This window comes from Glycine max, chromosome 16 (genome assembly GCF_000004515.6).
Source record: "Glycine max cultivar Williams 82 chromosome 16, Glycine_max_v4.0, whole genome shotgun sequence".
NCBI classification, from domain to species: Eukaryota; Viridiplantae; Streptophyta; class Magnoliopsida; order Fabales; family Fabaceae; genus Glycine; species Glycine max.
In genome coordinates this window covers 28,200,191-28,216,980 of record NC_038252.2, presented here as the reverse complement: position 1 = coordinate 28,216,980, position 16,790 = coordinate 28,200,191, and the positions used below count along the sequence as shown (strand labels likewise).

The 16,790-nt window shown below is 34.1% G+C and overlaps 4 protein-coding genes and 1 non-coding gene across 8 annotated transcripts; all 5 read right to left on the bottom strand.

The window, feature by feature from the left end:
- Positions 1 to 2,234: 2,234 nt before the first annotated feature.
- On the bottom strand, positions 2,235 to 4,370 carry LOC102660613 (uncharacterized). Its single transcript, XM_006599270.4, has 4 exons — positions 3,996 to 4,370; positions 3,290 to 3,881; positions 2,704 to 3,220; positions 2,235 to 2,602 (listed from the first exon to the last, which is right to left on the bottom strand). The coding sequence occupies exons 1-4, from the start codon at positions 4,011 to 4,013 to the stop codon at positions 2,575 to 2,577; spliced, it is 1,155 nt and encodes a 384-aa protein (XP_006599333.2). The 5' UTR covers positions 4,014 to 4,370; the 3' UTR covers positions 2,235 to 2,574.
- On the bottom strand, positions 4,370 to 6,241 carry LOC102660738 (uncharacterized). The gene is made up of 3 exons (XM_014768879.3): positions 6,034 to 6,241; positions 5,313 to 5,752; positions 4,370 to 5,224 (listed from the first exon to the last, which is right to left on the bottom strand). Exons 2-3 carry the CDS (start codon positions 5,749 to 5,751, stop codon positions 4,374 to 4,376), a joined length of 1,290 nt encoding a protein of 429 aa, XP_014624365.1. The 5' UTR covers position 5,752; positions 6,034 to 6,241; the 3' UTR covers positions 4,370 to 4,373.
- A 28-nt stretch (positions 6,242 to 6,269) lies between these two features.
- On the bottom strand, positions 6,270 to 11,552 carry LOC121173722 (TMV resistance protein N). Of its 4 annotated transcripts, none has more exons than XM_041010468.1 (6): positions 10,866 to 11,552; positions 9,564 to 10,677; positions 9,107 to 9,397; positions 8,207 to 9,004; positions 7,605 to 8,113; positions 6,270 to 7,457 (listed from the first exon to the last, which is right to left on the bottom strand). In XM_041010468.1, the coding sequence occupies exons 1-6, from the start codon at positions 11,339 to 11,341 to the stop codon at positions 6,377 to 6,379; spliced, it is 4,269 nt and encodes a 1,422-aa protein (XP_040866402.1). In that variant the 5' UTR covers positions 11,342 to 11,552; the 3' UTR covers positions 6,270 to 6,376. The 4 variants fall into 4 exon arrangements, with proteins under 4 accessions (XP_040866402.1, XP_040866403.1, XP_040866404.1 ...); XM_041010469.1 differs by having other exon boundaries at positions 6,270 to 7,454; XM_041010470.1 differs by having other exon boundaries at positions 8,207 to 9,001.
- On the bottom strand, positions 10,240 to 10,294 carry MIR5373 (microRNA MIR5373). Its single transcript, NR_048845.1, has one exon. It is a non-coding gene; the product is annotated as a microRNA MIR5373 (primary transcript).
- Positions 11,553 to 15,601: 4,049 nt separating the features above from the next.
- LOC106796346 (TMV resistance protein N-like) lies at positions 15,602 to 16,570 on the bottom strand. Its single transcript, XM_014768473.3, has one exon. It carries the CDS (start codon positions 16,173 to 16,175, stop codon positions 15,798 to 15,800), a length of 378 nt encoding a protein of 125 aa, XP_014623959.1. The 5' UTR covers positions 16,176 to 16,570; the 3' UTR covers positions 15,602 to 15,797.
- Between the last annotated feature and the right edge of the window lie 220 nt (positions 16,571 to 16,790).

Here is a 16,790-nt window from a genome sequence, read left to right as displayed (position 1 = left end):
ACAAACATGTCTTTTTAATAGTTTGAAAAAAATAATTTGAAACGCTACCTCATGACAATTTTTGAAAATGACAATTTTTTATCTTTTTATATTTATTTCCTTCTTAGCCTTAAAATATTTAATAAATCTTCTTATTACTTTTTTTAGATAAGATGTTTTTTTTTCCTAACATTATTTATATTTGTTTTCATCATTTTTGACAGATTTATTGAGTCGTCCAATATTATTATTATATTATTTTAACATTACACTTTAAGATATTTTAATTATTATGTACGTTCATTGACGTAACAATGGTATAATATTATTTTAAACATAATTGAGAATATTTTAATATATAATATAGCATTAACAGTAGAATGCGTAATATGAAAAAAATATAATAATGAAAACTAAAAAATATAATTAAAATAATTGATCTGTAATTGAAAAATCGAATGATTTTAAAATTAGTGAAAAAACTAAAATTATAAATATCCAAAAATACATTACCACTTTGGAATAATATATATAATCAATAAAATAAAATTAAAATTTATTTAAAAATATCAAATCCTATATTTTATAATTTGATTTTTGACCAAATTGATTGTTCATATTTACTTAAAAATTTGCCTGATCAAATAAGGATGGATTATAACCGATGTAGTTGGTAATAGGTTCATTATCATTATAATTTGTAAAGTTTAACGTAATGTAACTTTTTAACTTAAGTAATTTAAATGTAACCTTTTTTATGTTTAGATGTTTTATTGTAAAACTAGGTTGATGATATAATTACTATATTAGACATCAAGTTTGAATAGAATTTAAAGTATAATATTGTAATTTAATTCACTCTTTTAATTGATCATATAATTACTATATTACCTCTCTAACGGATCCATCAGATATTGATAAAGAAATAATCCAGCGTTGATCTGATTAAATGTCCATTCATGCGCAATTCCCGTCCAGTTGAACTCTCATTTGTAATGGGCAAACAGCATGGTACTTCATTTGATACTACTTCAATAATCATTAATATATTTTATTACATAAATATCATTCAATTGTTTATATAGTGGAAATTGTAAGGACAAATCTAAAACTAAACAAAAAAGTAAGAAATAAATATTATATTGAGGTACTTATTTATTTAACGAGTGAATAGGCAATTTAGTCCCTGAGATTGTAACCACTTTGCATATTAGTCCCTGACTTAAATTTTAATTCATAATAGTCCCTAACTTTACATAAGTTTTGCAAAATAGTCTCTGTCGTTAATTTCTCAGGTGACGGCGTTAGTGAGGTGTATAGGTGGCAATTCAGTACCACGTAGATTGTCCAACGTGGCACTGAGGTCTGCATCTATAAAATCTCTCTCACATGCAAGGTTGCTTCTTCTTCCCCAAAAAAATTAGGGTTTATGAAGCTGCTGGTTGCTTCTTCTTCCCACGCTGAGTTGCTTCTTCTTCTTCTACTCTGAGGCTCAGTCCCTGCTGCTTGTTCACTTGATTTGTACATGTCTGCAAGTGGCAGTTGTTGTGCATTTTCTGGTAGTTTCATTCGGCAATGCCACCATGGAAGACGTGCAGCTATTCGAACTGCAAGAACAAGGAGAAACCCAGGAAGGTTATTCTATACTTGTGCATTACCCCAAACAGACCCAGATAACTGTCAATTTTTTCAATGGGTTGAAGAAGAAAACCAACTTTCTAATTCGTCTTCTGTCTCAAGAGAAACAATGGTAGTGGCTGATTTGAGGCTACAAATTGAAGCTTTGCAGAAGAAAATGAGAAATTTAACAAACATTGTGTTGTTAGGTTTTTCATTTTTAATTGTAATGTTAGTTTTAAGGGGAATGTACTTTAGGTAAAATGTGTAATAGCAGCTTTTGATATTGTAATTGTTGTTTTGCTGAAGAATTTGTAGTAGGAAGTAGCTTTTGTAGTGTAATAGCAGCTTTTGTTGCTACTGTCAATTGTTGTTTTGCTGAAGAATTTGTAATAGGAAGTAGCTTTTGTAGTGTAATAGCAGCTTTTGTTGGTACTGTCAATTATCCATTTCAATTAAATATAATTTGTTGGTGAAATTTGTTGCTGAAATTTGCAGTTTATTAAATATAATTTAATAAAAGAAAGAGAATTAGGTAATAAGAAGCAACTCATAATGTATGTTGGGATGGATTGTACTACTCCAACTCCAAATCCAACACAGTGTATAATTTATAAAAGAAAGAGAAGAAACATGACTTTAGATCAATTTCACATAATATTTGACATCCCAAAGCATGGTAGTTAGAAGCAATTGTTCAGTAGGCCATAATGTTTACATCATTTCACATGCCAGTGAAGCTTTCAAAATATACAACTACACATCCTAATATCAAAATGCAACAAAAAATGCTTCTTCAGTTTTCTTCATCAGCAACCTTCAAACTCAACAACCTTCAAAATGCGCAACAAAAAATGGGTCTTCAGCAACCTTCAGCAACCTTCAAAATGCAACAAAAAATGCTTCTTCAGTTTTCTGCATCATCTTTATCAGCAACCTTCCTTTTTTTGGCTCTTGTTATGGCTAGCTTATTCCTTGCTATTGGTGGAACAATAGTTGCAGGGACCTACATGTAAATGCCAAACATGAATAATTGTAATATATAAAAATGGAGTGCTGCAACAAATTAGGTTGAGATAAAACTACTTTGTTGTGACAAATATTTACCATAAACTCCATGTCACTATCTTGTGACAAATGAGGCGAGATAAATTAATCTCCATCGGATCTTGTTGAACATGAGCAGCAGCTTCTTCAGCCTCATTCAAAGCTTGTTCATCTTGAGATAATAGGTGGTCATCCTCATTTGAAGTTGATGGTGCAACATATTTCTTTGGCCTAACAGGAACTCCAATATTTTTACAGCTTCTAATGTTATGATTGGTTTGGCCACACCTTCCACATGTAAACTCAGCCAATTTCCTCTTTAGCTTATGTCCTGTGACATTGTCCTCATCTACAGATCTCCTTCTATTTTTCTTTGGCCTTCCTCTTTGGACCTTTTTATGTGGTGGAACAGGGTGTGTATACTGTGTCTGGGCCCAATATTGTGGTCCTTGGACTGGTTCAATAAAATGCTGGTATGTCTTATTATAAGCTTCTATTGACAGCCACTCATGACACATGTCCTCAGGCTTCCCTCCTTTGTGAGTTATTGTTGCAATGGCATGTCGGCATGGCATCCCTACATCAAAGTTGTAAAATCAGCACACATGTAGGTTAGGAATGAAAAAAAAACTATAAAAAACACAACCTGTTAGTTGCCATACTCCACAAGTGCATGTCCATTCACCTAAATTGACCTCAACCTTATTCCCCCACATGTGGACCTCATATCTCAGGCCCATGTTATCACCACACCAAATGGGAGTCCATTGATTAGCAAAATGGAATTCTTTTTCTAGTCTTTTATACTGCACTAGACATAATGGTCCAGGTTTTCCAGAAAGTTTAACCTTGCGGGCAGCCATGGTTCTCATGATATAACTTCTAATTTCTTCAAGCATTGTGATAATAGGCTTGCATCTATACTGCAGAATTCTGGAATTGAATACCTCACAAGTGTTGTTGCATATATTGTCCACCTTGGGTATTGTACTGAAGTGGGCTTTTGTCCATGCTTGTTTGGGCCATTTATTCAAATACTCCCAAGCCTGGCAGTTGATTGTCTTCAAATGGGCCATATGGCCTTCAAACTCAGCAACAGTAGTGGATTTTGCACATTGCCACACAATTCCTTTAAGTTCCTTGCTTTTCCATTGCTTTGTAAAATTTTTCCAAAGATGCAAGACACAAAATCTATGAGGTGCACCAGGCATGACTTCCTGTAAAGCTGGAATAAGTCCCTGAAAAATTACAGCAAAGTAGTAAATACTTCTGGACTAGTCCCTAACTTATGTCATTAACTTCAATTAAATACCTAACTTATGATAACAATTGCAAATCACACCATGTCATACCTTTTGCATGTCTGACATGAAATTCCACCCATTCTGTATGTAATCCCCAAGATCTTCATGCAACAAAGTTAAAAACCATTTCCAATTGTCTTTGTTCTCAATGTCCACAACAGCATAAGCAATAACATAGATGTGGTTATTGCCATCAAGCCCAACAGCAGAGAGCAAGTTTCCTCCAAATGCACTCTTTAGGAAACATCCATCTAGACCTATGAATGGTCTACATCCAGCAACAAACCCCTTCTTACAGCCAGCAAGACAAATATATAGCCTCTGAAATTGTGGTGGACCTTCTGGACTTGGCACTGTGTTGATCTTAACTGTTGATCCAGGATTGCTCCTCAACAATTCATGTGCATAATCAAATACTTTGGCATATTATTTCCTCTCATTCCCTTCCACTAATTGCTTTGCTTCTTTCATGGCTCTCCACATCTTTGTAACTTCAATGTGCACTCCAAACTCTTGCTTGAAATATTCCAAAGCTTCAACACATTTAAGGGTTGGCTGCATTCTGAGTTTGCCCTCAAGTTTACTGACCACCCACTGTCTATTTGCTTGTTTGTTGTTCACTTCTCTGCAGCAATTATGGTTATGCTTAAATGTCTTTATCTGAAAAGAGTTTCTAACTTCATTCTTTGCACAATAGATTTCCCAATCACAAAATGCCTTCTTGCATTTTGCTCTAGCCCTCTGTTTATCATTCTTCTTCCACTTGAACTCCCTGCCCATCAATATGCTATACTCCCTCAAGGCAGATTTAAATTCATCTAGAGTACCAAACTCCATCCCTAATTCCAACTTCTGTTCACCAACTCCACTACTTTGACTATATTGAGGATAAACTTCAACATCCTCATCTTCATCATCACTACTAATGGGGATATTAAGCTCCTCTGAATGATAACCGTCTGTCTCAACTTCAGCTTCAACTTCATTCAACATACAAGAGAAATTTATAAACCACTCAGCATCTGTCTCATCACTGTCAACTTCCTTTTCCTCCTCACTATCAGCAACATCTCTCTCTTCACCATCAGCATCTCTCTCCTCACCAGCTTCAGCATCCCTCTGCTCACTACCATCTCTTTGCTCACCAGCATCAGTATCCCTCTGCTCACTACCATCTCTTTGCTCACCAGCATCAGTATCCCTCTGCTCACCACCATCCCTCTGCTTACCAGCATCCATCTGCTCACCAGCATCTGTCTGCTCTCCAGCACCAACATCTGCATCAATGGTCATAAAGTAAAAATTAATCATATTAATTAATTATGGTAACCATGTCGGACCAAGTACAGATGAATTAAAACTTACCTTCCTCATGGCCAGCAACAGGTACATCATCTAAATCATCCTCATTCTCAACAGCTTTTCGAATTGGATCACATTCCAAGTACAACATTTGTGGGACTTCTTCTAAAATTGGATCTACTTCATGATGAAAATAAACATTTATCTCATTCTCATTTTCAAAAGCATCCCTAACTAAGTGTAATATATCTCCATCAGTTGTACAACTCCTTAACCCATGATTAAAATCTAAGTCCTTATCAATCAACCAAAAACATTCTCCTATATTACTATACTTCTTACAAGCTTTCACCAAATCATATAAGATAAATGCATTCAGGCAATCTGCAGATATATCCTCCCAAACGTCAAATTCTCCGCCTATATATTCAACCTTTCCATCACTGGCACGTGGAGTGAATCTTCCTCCATGGTGCAATACTAAAGTTATATTGTCATTCATTCTACACAATCAGAAACCGCAAACATGGTCAGATATTAGGAAATAAAAAAACCTACCTCAAAAAGCGCGAAGACATTGACATTGTCAAAAACCGCGAAGACACAATCAAAAACCAAAAACATTGTCATCTATAAAAACAGAGCATCATAAACGAAAATAATAAACGATCATAAACCTCCCTACGAAGCGCGAAGACAATGCCGCAGATGAAACCCCTCGAACATGTAAAACCCCAAATCAAACCACCAAAACAATGCAAACGAATTGAATGAAACCACCAACCTGACAAAAAGCGCGAACCCTCAATCACGAGAATGCAGGGGAGGGAAGAGCAACAGTGAAAGGGAAAATGGGTTTACTTCATTTTTGATTTCTTTTAAACCTAATTTTTCAATTCAGTCCTTGCCTTGCCACATAATATTGCTGACTTGGACTCAAACCTGCCACATTGGATGCTTACATTTGCCAAATAGACATTTGACTAACGGAGGAAATTAGATTTTAACAGCAAGGACTTATTTGCATAACGGAGGTAAAGTTATGGACTATTATGAATTAAAATTTAAGTCAGGGACTAATATGCAAAGTGGTTACAATCTCAGGGACTAAATTGCCTATTCACTCTTTACGTAACATGTAACATGTATCTCTCTTTTAAAATAAAATTTTGGCAAAAGGAGGGACATGCAGAAAAAATTGACGCGGCCTGCTGTCTCATGGATAAACCGAATTTGGCAAAGGAATCAGCAGCACCATTGTGCCCTGTGTAAAAGAAGTATGAATGATTTGTAGCAGAGGTTAGAGCTTTCAACTCTTGAGAGAGTGGGAAACAATGCTGCCTTGTAGATGTAGCTGTAGGGCATCCATCTAACACAAACTCAATAGCTTTCTTAGAGCCCGATTCCACTCTAATTTTACCAAAATCATGCTGCCTTGCAATCCCAAGACTTATTCGAATGTTATTCTGCCTTAGAATATCACGATATAAACCCCAAATATCATACTTCCTTGCAATCTTCATACCATGATAAATACCCCATATTTCAGCCTCATCAATTGACCAACATTCCTCAAGCTTAACCGAAAACCCAAGCACGAATCTATCATCATCTTTGTCTCTGAATATACCTCCGCATGCAGCAGTACCTGAAGAGGGATCATAGGCACCACTCACATTTAGCCTCAACAACCATGGGCTCTGATTCCACTTCAAGAGATTCCTCGTCATCAAATTGTGAGAAGCATGGGCTCTCATATAATCTTTATAACGCTTAAAGACAATATCCATGCTTTTACTAGGATCTATTGAATAAACCCCATGCCGAAAGGCACGTTGAAAGAACTTAAGGTGGTTGCGGTATTCCCACAACAGTTCCACTGCAATCCCAAAAAAAGTTGGCCAAAAAAAAGCTGCCTCTGAAAAAGATAAATTTGTTTCCAGCCACACTGTCACATCACCTTTAAAAAACTTTGGTGCTAATTTCTTAGGTAACACACTTCTCCAAAATGCAGCCACCTTTCGACAATCACGAAGAGCATGCAGGCATGTCTCCTCCTCAAGGCGGCATCGCTGACAAAAGGAGTCCATAGAAATATGGCTATATCTCCTCTCGGCATTGGTAAGTAAAGCTCCATCTGCAGCATTCCCCAGAAGATTTATAATTCTTTCAGGGCCAACCCACCTCGATAACCTGCAAAACAACCTACTATATCTTCTGTTCAGTCACACCACTTCTAGCAACCCTCTCATTCGCTGACTTTATATTTATAAGATTGCTATTTTTTACTTTATTACAATTTAACACTATAATTTTCATATATAAGATAATAATGAAACTTGCTTGTCCACATACCTAGGGTTTTTAATTAGTGGTTGTGATTCAAAACTGTTGAGATCATGCTCTAATTTTCTCTTGCCATAGGGATCATCATATCGAATATCATCCTGTCTGAATACATGGATTCCGGTTGCTTTAACCAGTGAGGTCTCTATCAGACCTGCGTATGTAATTTCCACATGGTTCCATTCCTTTTCTAAACCCACTTCAGATAGATCACCAAGCCTAAAAGATGATTTTAGGTCAAATAGATATGTATTCAATTTCGCCTTTCTTACTTCAGTGGTCATCCAATCCTCCCACCCAGAGGCAATTTTATGACGTTTGCCATTGATGAACACCGTGAGCTTGGAAATACATTTATATGTGTATTCCACACGTGCTAGAAGAAGACAAAGAACATTGTCAGGGAATTCATTACGAAACCAGAAAGAAATTGAAGGTTCCCTGCTTTGGTGATTGAACCACTCTGGAATAGTTGCTCCTGGAAACTGAAACATAGTTTCTCCAGCCTCATGCAATTCCTGTTAGTCATAATTCATAAAGAAATCATAAGTTTATTAACATCAAGTGTGCAATATATTATCAAATCATATACGTTAAAGACAAGAAAATACCTGATTTAACAACATGCTTAAACTCGAGGAAGACAAGGATATACATTCTCCTGCCGTGAATTCTTTTAAGTTTGGTGGAACCCCTCTAATTTCCTGAAGATGCAAGCAACCACTCACATCAAGTTTTCTTAAAAATTGCAATTCTTTGATGCTTTCAGGAAGGAATGTGAAATTATTGTCCCTTAGGCTTAAAGTTTTCACATGATCAAGCTGCACGAAACCTGTTGAAAAAAAATCATCATACAGGTTGCAACCATTGACACTGAAGTGATATACATTTGAACATACTATTGAGCCCACTTTTTCTTCACGCTCTTCTGATTTTACCCATTGCAACCCCTCGCAACTTTTAGCCCACAAAATATCCAGTTTAGGCATCATGACAATGTTACTTGGTAACAAAAGAATTCCACAATCACCCAGGGATAAAGTTTTGAGTCCAACAAGATTTTGAAATGAAACTGGCAATTCTTTTAAGCCAAGGTCAAACAATTTAAGCGAGGTCAAGTTTTTCATCTCTCCTAATATTTCTGGAAAATTCTCAAGACTGGAACAAGATGAAAGTTGAAGTGTTTCAAGCGAGGTCAAGTTGAGAGGTGGAAATGTGGTAAGCTTCCTGCAACCTGTAGCATTCAATATTTTAAGTTTACTTAGAAAACCAATTGAGTGGTGGACTGTAATTAAATTCCCACACCCATCAAATGAAAGTTCTTCCAAATTTGGGAGATCAGATACGTCATGTATCTCTGTTAAAAATTCACACTTATTAAACTTCAAAACCTTTAGATTCCTGAACTTCTGCCAAAAAAAATAAGGAAAAAAGAAATAAGAACTAAATGAATAAATTTGAAGTGAATTTATTAATTAACAAGATGAACAAAATATACTCCTTAAACTTGCCTTCCTTGAGCCATGGAACCCAAATGACGTAATGCAACTTTGAGGTAACTTGCATATAGCAAGTTCCTTCGGAGGAAAATTAGATGGTAAACAATTAGAAGGATACCGATGCCATTCCAGTAATCTTAAACTTTCTGGAAAATAATTGGGACCTTTGGAAAATTTACCATTTCTAATAATAAGTATTTTAAGGTTTTTCATCTTTTTGAAGGCATCTCCTTCCCATTCTATTGTTGCTTCTTTCTCGGATAAGGATAAATCCAGACATATCATTTCAATCTCTCTACTTCCCTGTTAATGCAAAAAAAGTACGAATCAACAACAATACAAGTTATATGTAAGACATCAATTCACCAGCTGTTTAAAGAAATTTACAAATTATCATGAAAAAACTTGACTATGATGTAAAGATAAGATAGAAAAAACAATCAAGATAAGAAACCATACTCTCACTTACCGAGTTGCCTTCTAAAACTTCAATTATATCTTTTGTTAACCACAATCTCCTTCGCTTCCCTGGATCTTCTGAGGATTCTTGGTCTATTCGCTTGCCCATGTCCTGAATCAAGTCATGCATGTTAACTACATCATCCCACCCACTAACCTTTATTAGAGATTTTCCAACCAACACCCCAATATGATGTTTCATGCAGTCATCATAACCATCACGAAGTATATGTTCAACCTCTTTCAATCTCCATCCTTTGAAGCAACAAGCAATGTCAAGAAAAACTTTCTTCTCTTCTTCCTCCAAAGCATCAAAGCTTACTCGAAGTATATCTAGAATTTCCTTCTTGGGAATTCTTTTATATTGTTTGATTGCAGATTCCCATTCTTGTATACTTTTTCCAACCAAGTGGGAACCTATTACTTTCAACACCAATGGAAGTCCAGAAGCATAAGTTACTACACGATGCAAGACCTCCACGTAAGTTGGACAAGCTTTTTCCTTTTTAAAAGCTTCCCATGTAAGCAGCTGTAGAGCATCCTTCTCATCCAATTCCTTCAGCTCATATTTTTTATAAACTTCATGAGATGTTAGCAATTGTTTGTCCCGAGTTGTGATGATGATTTTGCTGCCGGGACCAAACCAACCAGGTCTTCCAGCAATTGCTTGTAATTGCTCGCGTTTGTCAACATCATCTAGAATCAAGAGAATCTTCTTTCCCGTGAGCCTAGACTCTATGATTGGAATTCCTTGTTCCTTACTTGTTAAGCTGATGTTCTTCTCTCCGAGTATTTCTAAAAGAAGCTTTTCTTGGAGGCGTTCTAACCCGTGTTTGTCTGAGTTTTCCCTCACATTTGCAAGAAAACACAAACCATCAAACTTCTCAGCAATTATCAATTCATTATAGACAGCTCGAGCAAGTGTTGATTTTCCTATCCCGCCCATTCCATGAATCCCTATCATGTGGACACCATCATCAGATCCAGCATCCAAAAGGCTCCTTACATGTAGCACTCGTGACTCTAGTCCAACTGGGTAATCCGCAACATGTAAAGGACCAAGACTAATCACCCCAGAGACCTGCTCAACAATCTTCTCAATAAACTCGAATTCATATCCATCTCTGTTTCAAACAAAAAAAGTTTTAACAAGTTAAACTAAAAAAGTCTTGCATGTATCCATGTCTTGATACGCATATTGTCAAGGTCAACAAGCATTTATTTTCCCTTTAGATTTAATGTCAAATAATCAGACAAGTAAAAGTTAATCCAACAAAAACTGTAAAGTAAGAAGATTAGTATGGTGTCATACCCCTCTTTGAAATGATAGCCAGACAAGTTAGCTACTTGCTTCAGAGCCATCTTCCATTTTTGCAACTTCTCCGGGTCATGCTGGAACTTTCCCTCAAGCTTTGCCAATGCATCTTCATAACTACCTCTCTGGTTTCTCACATCAGAAGGATCCACCTTATAAAAGACCGGTATAACCATCAACCGTTTCCTCTGGTCAAGGATGGTTGCAAGTTCATCTAAACAAAACGAGGAAGAAGCATAGTCTTCGGAGAGCACAGTGATGGCAACTCTGGAATCTTGAATTGCCTTCATAAGTGCTGGTGTTATTTCCTCCCCTCTTTGAAGCTCCGCATCATCAATGAAAGTGCGGATTCCCTTGTCATGAAGAGCTTTGTAGAGATGGCCAGTAAAACCAAGACGTGTGTCTTCCCCTCTGAAGCTGAGGAACACATCGTAATTGGAGGAAGAGGAAGAGGAAGGTGATCCCGTAGCCATGATAAGAAATATTAGTATGAATGTGGATGGCTGCTTGTTGGGTCTCCAAATTAAATCAAACTTGAATAAGTATGAAACTGATAAGTGTAGTTTACACTCAGTATCGAATCGGTAACTATATTTTTTGACTCATTTAATCTATCTTATATTTCCTGGGTATGTATGCTTCTTTTTTCGGAAGAAACTTCCTAGAAGAAAACTGAAAACTTACTTAGTGTGAATTGGGTCTCGAGATTCAAACTTTGACTCGTTAAAATAAGAAGGTGGCAGACGGACTACCAAACAAAACATACATTATTAGGGGGACCCATCAAAGTAACGTTAATTATTGCACCAACTAACTTTGTGGAAAAATTTCTGTTTTCCTCTTTCTCGGAAGCAAAACCTTTGACTATGCTAAATTCTAAATATAAAAGAAAAAAATCATACAACTATGAATCAATGATAAACAAAATTAAGAGTTTTTTAAATTTTAATTACCATTTAAAAAATTCGTAATTTTTAAAAAAATAAAACTTTCATGACTTTGTAAGTTTTAATTCTCAAATTATCTTTAGTTCATAAAAAAAAGTAAAATTGCTCACAAAAACTCTAATACCTATTCTTCTTCAGATCCGTCTCTACAAATCAATCAAACCACTTAAAATGACTCGTGGGAACACTAATAATAATAATAATAATAATAATAATAACAATAATAAATTATTATCATAATAAATAATTGGCGTGTTGGTCTCATTTTCTTTTCTCAAATTTACCCTTTGTACTCATGAATGGCAAGCCGCGTTTTTAATCATGACCAACCAGATTAGTTCATGGATGACTTTGCATTTTTGTACCATTCTCGGATGAAAAGTATCATCCAATATCAAATAAATATGGTGTTACACTTGGTTTTTAGATCCTTATCTGCCACCACCGTCCATAAACAAGTTCCTCCACCTAAGAATATCAATCAATTCCAATACTAAATAAATGTTAGACTTTTGATTGCAATGCTAAAACTATCTTCTTTTTTGGTACCTGAAAAAAAAAACATCATCATAATGTGTTTAACTTAATCAATATATTTTCTTGTCTTTAATTATAAGATTCTTCTTTTAAAAAATTATTTTTTATAAGATTTTTTTTAATTTCTAGATGCATTAGTTATTTTTTCTACATATCTTTATTTAATTATTTTTTATTTCATCTAAAAAACATTTTAAAAAGTTGAAATTAATTAATAGTTAGTTGCAGGGGTCCAAATTTGATGGGGACGGCCAATTTTTCTGGTATTCTTTTAGGTGGTTATAGCATTTCTCGAAATTAATAGACATATCGTACATTACGCGGATGAATTTTTTGGAAATTGATTTTTTATCTTGTACTTTGCTTGATTTATAACAAAAACATTAGTAATAGACATACACGCACACCCACACGTCATGAGCTTTTTGGGTGTTTTTGGGCATTGAAACAAAGCCCTATTGTTATGTTAATTGTTTTGGCAATTGCTTTATGTAATCCTGTTTTATTTGACGCACCTAAAATAAATTATATCTCCATCTTATCCTTCTCCACTCGCTCACCCTCTTGTGTTCATCTATCTCTTCACTGCATCCCAACTTCTCGTGGTGGGAACGAGCATGAGCCTGAGGTCACCTTAGTGAGGAGCTTGGTAGAAGTTTGACAGGTGATGACGAGAGAGAAGGCAACAGAAGGGAGACACATGATTAACTAAAATTATAAACACATTTTTATTAACTAAAATATTAAAAAATCATAAAAGTAGTAGGGCTTACTTTTTATTCATTAGGTTCTATTTTTAATTTTTTAATGTAAATATTTTATATTATTGCATTATGAGGAAGCAGGGTGTAGTGCATGTCAAAATGGTGCCAAAAGGCTTACTCATATGTACTTTGGTATTGCATTTGCAAGGTCTTTCAAGCTTATAATTAAGTATCCATCATACAACAAATTGTAAGGCATTTATCATTCATATATAAAAGACAAGTTGATTTGCTTTCTTGTACTTTTAACACTTCCAGCTTTTTGTTACAACTTTTCTTTATTGTATTTCATTTCATTTATAACTTTTTTGGTTTGACTTTCCTCCCCTTACCTATTTTTCAATAGTTAATACATCCTGGAATATCATAAAAGCCTAAAGTTGACTAGTTGACCATTGAGTCCATTCTGCGTAATTAATAGATAATCATTATATTTCCAATCCACCAATTCATTGTTTGCTTACCTAATTTACTTCACTCACAATATCCTAAAATATATACAAAGCAAAAAAGATGTAGTATAAAAGTTTAAATTTGAAAGTGTAATAATATGATAAAGAAGCAAAAGACATAGCACCAGAAACAGAAGGCGTAACAGCAACCAGTGAGGAGCCCAGGGTGCAGAAAGCAAAAAAGCCCAAAAGGAAAGTCACAAGGCCATCATACTTGAAGGATTACGCTTAAGGGCAGTTTAGGCAATTTGGTAGCAACATCAGCACGATTTGGCTTGGTTAATGCATGTTTGTCTCCTTAGGATAGACAAGCATAACAAATTCTGTTAGTAGAATATTACTTGTAGGCAAAATAGTATAATTCTGTTATTAGGAAAATGCTATAAATATCTATATAAATAATTAATCAAGCATGAGAAAATATACTGTCTTTTACTCTTGAATCCCCTTCTTCCTTTAGTTCTGGAGGCACTAGCCCTCGAAGCTGGTCTTTATGCTTTGCGCCTAACATAATACTTAGATATCTCTTAATTTTATTAATACTTCTCATTTTTTTATTATATCATAAATTTTGTAATATTTATATTTTTTGGCTTTAAATGTGTTAGATAGCATTGTGAGTATCCATAAAAAATTTTCTAGTCTGATATATTGAAGCCTTGTTATTACAAAGAAGGAAAATCTTACCCAATATGTGTGTTTTTATTTGTAAGAGGGTAAATAAGTATTTTTGGGACCCAAATTAAGGTTTCCATTTAAAAGACCATATATTTATAAAAGGTTTTGTTTAATTTGTTTATAAGATTGAAATATATATTACCTGTTAAAATACCAAAAAAATTAAATTAGTTAGTAAGTATTCAAATATATTTTATTATTAAAATTTGCAAATATTTAAAAGACCATATATTTACAATGTTTAATTTTTCTATAATTAAGATTGAGATATATACTGTCTGTTAAAATACAAAAAATTCAATTAGTTCAAATATTTGTTTATTAAAATTTGCAAACGCACGTTTAATTCACATATGCTACTGTTCATAAAATAAAATAAAAATTGAAATATAATGTTAAATAAATATACAACAAGTAAATTACATAAACATAATCCAATTGTTTATATAGTAGAACCTGTAAGGACAAATCTAAAACAAAACAAGAAAGTAAGAAATAAAGATTATATTGAGATAATTATTTATTTAACATTTATCTGTATTTATTTAAGAAGGTGGCAGACGGACTACCAAACAAAGCATACATTATTAGGGGGACCCATCAAAGTAACGTTAATTATTGCACCAACTAACTTTGTGGAAAAATTTCTGTTTTCCTCTTTCTCGGAAGCAAAACCTTTGACTGTGTTAAATGCTAAATATAAAAGAAAAAAAGCATACTACTATGAATCAATGATAAACAAAATTAAGAGTTTTTTAAATTTTAATTACCATTTAAAAAATTCGTAATTTTAAAAAAATAAAACTTTCATGACTTTTGTAAGTTTTAATTCTCAAATTATCTTTAGTTCAACAAAAAAAGTAAAATTACTCACAAAAACTCTAATACCTATTCTTCTTCGTATCGGTCTTTACGAATCAATCAAACCACTTAAAATGATTGGTGGGAACACTAATAATAATAAAAAAAAATTATTATTATCATAATAAATAATTGGTGTGTTGGTCCCATTTTCTTTTCTCAAATTTACCCTTTGTACTCATGAATGGCAAGCCGTATTTTTAATCATGACCAACCAGATTAGTTCATGGTTGACTTTGCATTTTTGTACCATTCTCGAATGAAAAATATCATCCAATATCAAATAAATATGCTGTTACACTTGGTTTTTAGATCCTTATCTGCCACCACCGTCCATAAACAAGTTCCTCCACCTAAGAATATCAATCAATTCCAATACTAAATAAATGTAAGACTTTTGATTGCAAAGCTAAAACTATCTTCTTTTTTGGTACCTGGAAAAAAAAACATCATCATAATATGTTTAACTTAATCAATATATTTTCTTGTCTTTATGCAAGGAAAAGTTGTATTCATATATGCCTGATTGATTATTACATGGATATATATATAAGAGTTTCTAATAACAGAATTTGTACTCTTCTGCCTACAGAATATTCTATACGGTTATCTTTGTCTAACTATGGGGAACAAGCTACAATCAAGCAGTGTATGGTGATTTCTGGGCTGATGATGCTTCCCAATTTACCCTTACGCGTAGTCCTTCAAGTAAGCTGGCCTTCTAACCTTTCTTTTGGGCTTCTTTGCTATCTGCACCTCCTGTACTTTCTTCTGCTTCACGTCTTTGTTTCCTGATGCCATGCTTGTTGCCTCTGATATGCTAACAGAAGCATAGTGTTCAGAGAGCACAGTGATGGCAACTCTGGAATCTTGAATTGCCTTCATAAGTGCTGGTGTTATTTCCTCCCCTCTTGGAAGCTCCTCATCATCAATGAAAGTGTGGATTCCCTTGCTCTGAAGAGTGTTGTAGAGATGGCCAGTAAAACCAAGACGTGTGTCTTCCCCTCTGAAGCTGAGGAACACATCGTAATTGGAGGAAGAGGAAGAGGAAGGTGATCCCGAAGCCATGATAAGAAATCTTAGTATGAATGTGGATGGCTGCTTGTTGGGTCTCCAAATTAAATATGAAACTGATAAGTGTTAATTACATTTATACCAAACATTCATATCAACTTTATGGAAAATCTCTCTGTTTCCTCTCTTTCTTAGAAGTGAAAACCTTTGGCTCTGCATAACCCGTGACATACGTTCTACACCGCACTTACAAAAAATATTTGGACATATCAACTTTATGGAAAATCTCTCTCTGTTTCCTCTCTCTTTCTTAGATGTGAAAACCTTTGGCTCTGCATAACCCGTGGCATAAGTTCTACACGGCACTTACAAAAAATACTTTTTTTTTTTTTTGTAATAAACCATTACAAATTAATAAAGTATACAGTCAATTTTTATAATTGACACTATATTTAGAATAATTGACTATTGATAATGGTATATCTCCCTAAAAATTTAATTGTTAGCAATAAATATAATACTAGTAAATGTTAACTAAAAAGTAAGATGATAATTTTATTCATGAACTTCAAAAAATTTATTACATATTTTTTCTTAAAAAGATAGTTATTTTTTTTCAATAAATATTAATTTATTAATTTTTTATAATTTTTTGTTAATAGTAAAAAT